Below are 9,277 nucleotides of genomic sequence, written 5' to 3'. Positions count from 1 at the left end.
TGTCCAGGTGTAGTGAATAGGTTAGCTCATTGTCCAGGTGTAGTGAACAGTGAATGTCAGTGGTTGGCTCTGGGAAGACAGATCCTAACTTGGTGGGAAGGCCCTAGAGAAACTCAGGTAAGCCTTGGAGACACAGGTCTACACTAAACTTCCCGGCAGTAGATTCTGGTGGAATCTTGATAGGCAGGGCTCACTTGCCCTGTGGGGTGATAGTGGCCATAAGCTGCCTAGTACCCGAGAGAATGAGTCATGTCCCCCTCCCCAGATAAAAATGTTAACTGTAATAATAGAGAAACCAAACCACGCTACCCATTCACTGGCTAGACAGGACTCTACCCACTGTCGCTCAGGAATCAGGTGTGGTCTGTGCCTGGCATCCATGTCACAACTGCTGTGCTGGGGGCTGCAGGCTGGCATTATGGAACTCTTCCCACTTCCAGACTGGAGCTGGGGTCCTGGGCTCAATGACTTTAAGTGACAGCAGCAGGGGGTTGGGGGGGGAGTCCTGAATCTCAGAGCTCTGAGATTCAGGACTCTGTCCACCAGGTGGTGTACATGGCCCGGAACCCCAAGGACATTCTGGTATCCTTCTACTATTTTCACCAAATAGCCGGCTTCCTGCCCAACCCCAGCTCCTTTGAGGACTTTGTGGATGAGTTTCTTGAGGGCACAGGTAGGTTTCAGGGACTGACGTGGCCCTCAGAGCCCCATTGTTACTCAGCTGGTGGGCAGCCTTGTTCCAGTTGCTCTGAGGTCAGCCTGCTCCTCCTGGGCCCCCGTCACATACGGCTGGGGCTGCAGTACCTTCTCTGTTTCTTCTTTGCTCAGGCTTCTACGGCTCCTGGTTTGACCATGTGAAGGGATGGCTGGGCATGCAGAAGGACCTAAATTTGCTTTTTGTCACCTATGAGGAGCTGCACCAGGTGGGTACCCTTCTTCCTATCCAACAGGCCAGCTCCTCAGTCAAAGCCCTGGTGTGTGGCGTCCCTCGCTCTCCCAGAATATTCTGTGAAGCTTGTTTTCCTGAGACAGGACTGCCAACGATATTGGTGCTTTCAAATCTCCTGGCTGCTTCTGATTCAGACATACTCTCCTTCCTGCCGCTTTCCCAAAGCACCAGCCATTGTGAGACTCGTTGGTAGGAGTTTCAGGCAATCGTTATTTTATTTTATGTGCACCAGTATTTGTCTTCATGTATGTCTGGATCATGTGTGTGCCTGGTACCCAAGGAGGTCAGAAGAGGACATTGGATCCCCTGGAACTAGAGTTATGGACAGTTAGAGCCACCGTGTAGGTGCTGGGAATCAAACCCAGGTCCTCTGCAAAAGCAATGAGACTTCTTGACTTCAGAGGCATCTCTCCAGCCTGAGTTTCAAGAATTTTTTTTAAAATGTATTTTGTGTGTGTCCGTGTGTGTGTGCATGTGCGTGTGTATCTTCCAGCATCAGTGGGGGCCAGCAGAAGGCATTGAGTCCCTGGAAGCTGGTGTTACAGGAGCCGTGAGCTGATTGATGTGGGTGCTGGGATTTGAACCTGCATCCTCTAGAGGAACAAGTATTCAACTACTCAGCCATCTCTCCATCCCCCAAAAAAAATTTTTTAAAGATTTATTCATTTATTTCATTTACATAAGTACACTATAGCTGTCTTCAGACACACCAGAAAAGGACGTCAGATCTCATTATAGATGGTTGTGAGCCACCATGTGGTTGTTAGGAATTGAACTCATGACCTCTGGGAGAGCAGTCAGTGCTCTCAACTGCTGAGCTATCTCTCCAGCCCTAAGACTTTTTTTTTTTTTTGAGACAGGGTTTCTCTGTGTAGCCCTGGCTGTCCTGGAACTCACTCTGTAGACCAGGCTGTCCTGGAACTCAGAGATCCACCTGCCTCTGCCTCCCAAGTGCTGGGATTAAAGGTGTGCGCCACCACTGCCCAGCAAGACTTTTTAATGTACATTTACCATTTTAATATTGTGGGGCTGGGAAATCGCTGAATTGGGAAAGCACTCCTGGTATGTGTACAAGGGCCTGCGCTTGGTCCTCTGAACCCATGTAAAAAGGCCAGGTTTGGTAAAACATGCGGGAGAAGCAGAGACAAGCAGCTCCCTGGAGCTCAGTTGGCCAGCCTAGTCGTTTGGTGAGTTGAAGGCCAGCGATAGACCTTTCCTCAACAAAAAAGAGATGGGCTTCTCTAAGGAATGGCACCTGAGATTTTCCTCTGGCCCCTATATGTGTGTGCACACGTGCATGCGGGTATACACACACACACACACACATACACACACACGTGCATGCACACACGCATGGACCCAAACACACAGACACACTGAGAAACAAGAATTTAGAGACCAATGAGATTGCTCAGTGGATAAAGATATTTGTTGTCCTAGTTTGATCCCTGGAACCTATATGTTGGAGATAGAGAACAGACCTCTCTCTCTCTCTCTCTCTCTCTCTCTCTCTCTCTCTCTCTCTCTCTCTCTCTTTTCCCCCAGTGCCTTAAGCTATACATTTGGCTACTGATGTTATTTTTGTATTTATTCATCAAAGTAATCTTTGACTCCCATCTGACTGCATTTAGGAACATAGATAAGCTCCTCTGAGCAGCTTTGGTGTGTGAATACAGGCACTGTATCCACTCCTCCTTTCAGCCCCTGCACTTTCTAACGGAACAGACAGGCCTTGCGATTACTCAGCCCACCCTGGCACAGCCAGCAAATTGCACGCGTGATGCTGGAGAACCTGGAGTTCTCTGCGCTGTTCCAATATTATGTGTAAACAGCAAGATTTTAACTCAGAATAACAAGACAAAATCTCCTTCTTCACAGTATGTTTTAAATTCCGTCTGCAAGGCTGACCTTTCCTATGCCCGCAGTGTCGGCTCCAGCTGTTGATCCTGTGTGTTCTTAGAGATTTTGGGGAATCCAAGCTCTGTTGGGCCTTAGAAACTGTACACATCCCCCCGCCCCGCCCAGCAGACAGCCTTGGTTTGGCCTCAAGACTTTAAGACAAGGGAAACAAAGGCGGTCGTGAATAGATTTGCATCCGCGGAGATCTAGGCCTTTCCAACAATAAATGAGTCTTGATACAAAAATTAAAGCCCAGTTTTCAAAGATTTATTAAAAATCAAATTCGTTAAAGATGTGACACCCTCTGAGTTGCAAATACAACATGACCTGAACACAGAGAAATATTAATACTCGAGGTTTTGTTTAAGATTTGTATACCCTGCTTCTGGTCCTTGGTGGAGTTGTCCTGCTCCTACTCAGCCCCGGGTTACAGACAGCTGTGAACAGCTGTGTGACTGTGAGGGATGAGATCTGGTCCCTCTGCAACAACAAGTGTTCTCAACTGCTGAGCTGTCTCCTCAGCACCCTGCCCATGCATTCTTCATGACTAGGAAATATTCTGCGGTATAGATACAGCTAAAAGAAATTCCCTTGGTGGTTGATGTTAGGCTATTCCCAACTACTTCCTATAGCAGATAATACTGAACTGAGTGTGTTTCTTTACACTTGAGTTACTTGTACTATTTTTAAAGTTATTATTTTTTATATATAAGATTTATTTATTTATCATATATGAATACACTGTAGCTGTCTTCAGACACACCAGAAGAGGGCATCCGATCCCATTACAGATGGCTGTGAGCCACCATGTGGTTGCTGGGAATTGAACTCAGGACCTCTGGAAGAGCAGCCAGTGCTCTTAACCTCTGAGCCATCTCTCCAGCCCATACTATTTTTTAATATATACTGGGGGGATGTGTTAAGGCACTGTCTCTCTATGTAGCTCTGGCTGTCCTGGAACTCAATCTGTAGACCACTCTGGCCTCAAATTCACAGAGCTCTGCCTGAGTCTGCCTCCTCAGTGCTAGGATTGGCCAGCTTATTATTTTTATTTTTAAATATATGCATATTTGTATATCTATACTGATATGTATGCATTTGATCCCTTGGAGCTACAGTTACCGGGTGACGTCAGAACCGTCCCAAGAGCAGTATACTCTGGAAGTCATTACATTGTTTCCCTTCTCCCCAGTGTACTGAGTTAACATCTTAAATATGTATCCATTCCTCCGGGTCCAGGAACCTCGCTGTACCATCCGGAAGTTAAGTGAATTCCTGGGGCGCCCCCTGGGGCCAAAAGAGGAGGACAGCATACTGGAACACAGCAGCTTCTCCTTCATGAGTCAGAGCAACATGGTCAACTACAGCCTTTTGCCCAAGGAGATCATGGACCAGAGCCAGGGCAAGTTCCTGAGGAAAGGTAGGACTCCCTCTCAGCCTCCATTCAAATACCCACAGCCCATTCTGGGACTAGGCTACCCTTATCTTTTGTTTGTATGCTTTGTTTTTGGTTTTAAGAAAGGTCTCTATGCAGTCCTGGCTGTCTTGGAGCTTGCGATGTAGACCAGGCTAACCTCAGACTCACGAAGATCTTTATGCATCTGCCTCCCTAGTGCCGGGATTAAAGGCATTCGGCACTACTCCTGACACCCCTGTCTTTTTGCATCTGATTACAGCCTGTAGCCTACCCATTCTACTTGCTTCCTGACCTTCTTCCTGGCCTTCCTCATTCTTCCTCAGCATCAGTGTGATGCTGAGGTTACCCCCAGCCCCTGTGCCATTCTCTTCTGGTACTGCTTCATAGGAGTCTCCTTTTGGCCCCAGGCTACAGCTCTGTCTCAGACCACTCCTCCCAGAGCCACCCAAATTTCTGAATACATCTCAGAAAGTGCCCCAAACTCCATCTCTGCCGACTCTTCCAAAAGAAACTGACCGTTGCCATTATTACGGGCAGCATGTTCTAGCACTGCCTGAGCCCAGCCCTGCCCACCCAGTTCTGAAGAATGGGTAATAGAAAAGATCTCTATCTACCTGAGTACCTGTGGTCATGGTGTCTCTTTATAGCAACGAAACCCTAATCAAGACCGAGCCTAAAGTGATGTAGCCAGAAACTAAACACTGGCACCACAGGAGTAAAAGAGGTAGGGAGGGGCGTGGCCCAAGGATGCCTTGCTCTGGCCTCCAGTGCTGTGTGAGAACTTCCCCTAGTCCATGTACTTTGGATGGTAGCCAGCGGATATGGTCATGGGCATCCATGGCTGCCCCCATCCTGGACCAAGTTAAAATCTTGCTATTTACATAATTGGCTAGGGGTCGGGGGCCGCTGTCTGGTTTCATGTACCCTGAAGGCCCGTCCTGAGGACTGGTCTTGTTGGAGACTTTGAGTGCAATTCCAATTCCACCGACTGTTGAGAAAGACGAAGCCCAGTTTACACACAGGCCAGAGGTCCCGGTGCACCGAGGGGTTTTATCAGGGACAATAGCAAGGCATACTTTTAACTGCCATGAGGATCCACAGGTCCCTCTCTTTTCTACATCCAAGCATCCCACAGGTACTCAGGTAGATAGAGACCTTTTCTACATAATGGCAAAGGTCAGTTTCTTTTGGAAGAGTCGGCAGAGATGGAGTTTGGGGCACTTCTGAGAGGTATTCTTAAAAAGCAAAACATTTCATTGAGGCTGGCTCACAGGTTCTTTGGTTCAGTCTGTCACCATCATGGTGGGAAGCATGGCAGCATGCAGGCAGACATGGTGCTGGAGGAGCCGAGAGTTCTACATCTTCATTTGCAGGCGGCAGGAGACTCTGTACCTTACCAGGCATAACTTGAGCATAGAAGATCTCAAAGCCCACCCCCACAGTGACACACTTCCTCCAATAAGATCACACCCACTCCAACAAGGATACACCTTCTAATAGTGCTTACACCCTTCCGGGCTAAGCATTCACACACATGAGTCTATGGGGGCCGTTGCTATTCAAACCACCGCAGGCTCTACTCTTACACCCTAAGGGTACCAGTTACTAGATTAGACCTCTCTCCCCCCCTAACATTTTTAGATGAAGTCATGTTCCCAGGTATCAGATGGGAGGTTCACGTGCCTCCTACAGGACGTAATTCAGAATGTGGTGACAGAGAAACAGCTGTCGGTCTCTCAGGAGTTAGCTGTGGTGTACCCTTGTCTTCTCTCCCTGCCTGACTCACGCCATCTGCCCTCACTCTAGGTGTTGTGGGGAACTGGAAGGAACACTTTACTCCTGAGATGAACGAAAAGTTCAACGCTGTCTACCAGTCCAAGATGGGTGACTCTGGCCTTTGCCTCCCCTGGACCATGGACTGACCCTTCTGACCTATGTAGCATATTCACATGGGCCTGTCCTACTATGCTGCGACATTGGTCTAGCCTGTCCTCCTACTGTGCTATGCCCCTGGTCTAGCCTGTCCTCCTCCTGTGTTATATCCCTGGTCTAGCAATAAAAGCCCGGAACCATGTTGTACAGACTCTGTCCTAGCTTCAGCCTGGACCTGTGTACTTTGGGACTTGAGGAAGAAAGGGGACATATACCCCTAGGACCCTCTCTTTTCTCTAGAGCTTGGTCCTTTTCTAGGCTGCATTCCCAAAGCTTGCTTTAGAATCTCCAGAGGAGACTTTCCTAGACTTTATACCCCAGGATCATTCTTCCAGAGGGCAAGGGGGAGATAAAGATGTAGAAAAGTGGGTGGAGCCTGTGGGGTTCCCTAGGAGACCAAATCTAGACCAGAGAAGTCAAAGCAAGCATTAGGAACAAACACCAACAAACCCAGGTAATGGGAAAGGTCTCTGCCCACTCTCTGGAGCTCCCAGGATATGTGGGCTGTCTACCAAGATGGCTGCCATCCCAGCCACAAGTGCACAGCAGCAAGCTTCTGCTCTGAGAAGAAGGGTTGGCAGCACTGGGCATAATAAGGCCCAAGTGGAGCTAGGAAGTCCCTTCTCATCCCTTCATCCCTGTTCGCTGCCCATCTGCCTGCGTTCCATGGAATACTCTAATGGCAATATGACAAAAATCCAGCCCTGGCTTAAAGTCAAGGAGTGAAGGAGCTGTTCCAGAATGAGTTGATTCAGAGTTCCATCCTGTTTTCCTTTCTAGCAGCTGTCTTCTGAGAACAGCCCTCTCTAGACCCCTGGGCCTTGACTCAGCTATTGGCAAGGGCCTCTGGGGTTTTGGTTTTTTGTTTTTTTTTGCATGACAGGGGACGTTGACTATGCCACACTAGGTGTAGCTCGAGCATAGGAGCCCACCTGCACGGTGACACATTCCTCCAACAGGGTTACACCTACTCCAACCAGGCTGAGAGAATCCATGAGGCCACATGAGCATGCAGACTCTTCAGGGTCAGAGAGCAGATCTGGAAGCTTCGCCCCTTTGCCTGTCCCAGTGTGGAACACTAAGGTATCCAGATGGCAAGGACACTCATCCTGAACATTGCCCACATGTGTCCACAAGTAGGGAGGTACCAGATGCAAGGCAGGCAGCTAGAGTACTGCAACTATGAGCTGTCTCCCACAGAATCTTGGTATCAAAAGCTAAGCCCAGCTTGCCTGTGTCAGACCAGGGGCCGTCAGGAGAACTGGGAAGGAGGCACCCTGGAAATGCAATGCAGGGCCTGTCTGGCGAGAGGTGGGAAAGCAACAAGCTCTGTTTCTCTGTTTTCTTGGGTGAGAATTTGGAGGAAGATCTTCATGGGACTTAGCTGTCCAGCCAAGAGGCCAGGATGACTCCACTCCAGTATCCAGGGGTCAGAGGAGCCCAAGGGGGTGGGGAGAGGCATCAAGCACACAGGCCTGCAGAGGGGAGGAAGGCTGAATTGTCACACTGGACACTGAAGCCAGGAATTCACACATGCTTATCAAGGATTCCACAACTTCTGGGTGTGGTGACACACGCCTTTAATCCCAGCATCAGGAGGCAGAGGCAGTGAGCTTGAAGCCAGTCTAGTCGGCATAGTGAGTTCCAGGACAGCCAGAGCTATGTAGAGAGACCCTGCCTCAAAAAAGAAAAAAGAAAAGAAAAAGGAAAGAAAAGAGAGAGAGGAGAGAGAGAGAGAAAGAGAGAGAGAGAGATGACTACATGAGGGCTCCAAGGAGGGTCTGTCAGTCTGTCCTGCCTTCAGGGTTGCTCTTAACAACCCAAGTCCTCATACTAAAAGGACATTTGGATGGCCACAGCCAGGAGCCCTATCCCCAGACTTCATTATAGTTGTCACTTACAATGGTTGCAAACACAGCAGCAAAGCCTTTGACTTCCATTTCTTTCTCAGCTGTCGAGGTACAGTGCTTCCAGGCCACTGGGGCCTCCTGGATTTTTCTTGTTTTGAGACAAGGTCTCACCAAGTAGCACTAGGTGACCTATGTAGACCAAGCTGACCTTGCACTCACAGAGATCCATCTGCCTCTGTCTCCCAGGTGCCCCACCACATCAGACTGTTTGTTTGGAGTCAGGTCTTGTACAGACCACTTACTCTGTAGCTAATGATGACCCATGACCCCTGATCCTCTTCTCCCCACCTCCTGAGTGTTTGGATTCTAGGCATGTGCCACCATGTTCGGTTTTATGAGTGCTTGAGATCACATTGAGGGCTTTGTGAATACTGGGCAAGATCTTTGTCTCTCTCTCTCTCTGTCTCTCTCTCTCTCTCTGTCTCTGTCTGTCTGTCTCTGTCTGTCTGTCTCTGTCTCTCAGTCTCTTTCTATCTCTTTGTTTCTCTCTGTCTCTCTGCCTCTCTGTCTCTATCAATCTCTGTCTCTCTGTGTCTCTGTCTCTCTCTTTCTCTCTCTTTCTCTCTCTCTCTCTTTGTCTCTCTCTCTCTCTGTCTCTCTCCCTCTTTTTCACATGATGACTGAGATCTTCTTGGTATCTCTCATCCTGAAATCCCACCAAGGATTGCCTTGACGTCTAGGGCACAGGCCTGGCCAGGGTCAGGGTTGTGGCATTGAGAGAGTAGCACTGAGAACAGGCTGGCTCTGGAGGTGTCTCAGGACATGTCCCTGAATTGGTTGCTGAAGTAGATGTCCCCAAAGATAGCCCAGAGCAAGGGAAAATCCCCTGCTGCCTCACAGGGCCCTCCTTTAGCCCAGGGCTGTTTCTCAGGAATATTCTGTGCAACATAAGTGACTCTAAGAGGATTTAGTCCACTGGCCCTTGACCATCAGTTCCCCTACCCACAATCTAAAAGGGCATGTAACTCCTAGCACCCCGGGCAGAGGGCTTCTTACCCACTTCCTGTGGCTGGGATTCTCTCTTATAACTTGTAAAAGGGAACCTTCTATGGTTGAGGCTACCCAGGACAAAGTCCACACACCCACCTAATGTCTGAATTTTCCTGCGTGTGACAAGGGGCGTAGCTCTCTCTTGCACTAGCCTTCAAGCTCCAATGCTCATTTGTAAAC

General features: G+C 48.9%; 1 protein-coding gene across 3 annotated transcripts in view; it reads left to right on the top strand.

Moving 5' to 3' along the window:
- The window catches only part of LOC114608949 (sulfotransferase family cytosolic 2B member 1-like), a 15,637-nt gene extending 9,288 nt beyond the window's left edge, over positions 1-6,349 (top strand). For all 3 annotated transcript variants that reach the window (XM_028753054.1, XM_028753073.1, XM_028753063.1), the window contains 4 exons: positions 547-673; positions 829-923; positions 4,088-4,268; positions 6,072-6,349. In XM_028753054.1, coding sequence (XP_028608887.1) covers positions 547-673; positions 829-923; positions 4,088-4,268; positions 6,072-6,187 — 519 coding nt within the window. In that variant the 3' untranslated portion in view covers positions 6,188-6,349. The remainder of the gene's footprint in view (positions 1-546; positions 674-828; positions 924-4,087; positions 4,269-6,071) is intronic.
- Positions 6,350-9,277: the final 2,928 nt, after the last annotated feature.

The sequence above is a fragment of the Grammomys surdaster genome, unplaced genomic scaffold, assembly GCF_004785775.1.
Source record: "Grammomys surdaster isolate TR1022 unplaced genomic scaffold, NIH_TR_1.0 128, whole genome shotgun sequence".
NCBI lineage: Eukaryota > Metazoa > Chordata > Mammalia > Rodentia > Muridae > Grammomys > Grammomys surdaster.
The sequence above is the reverse complement of the archived record's forward strand: the minus strand, read 5'-3'. Positions and strand labels throughout refer to the sequence as shown.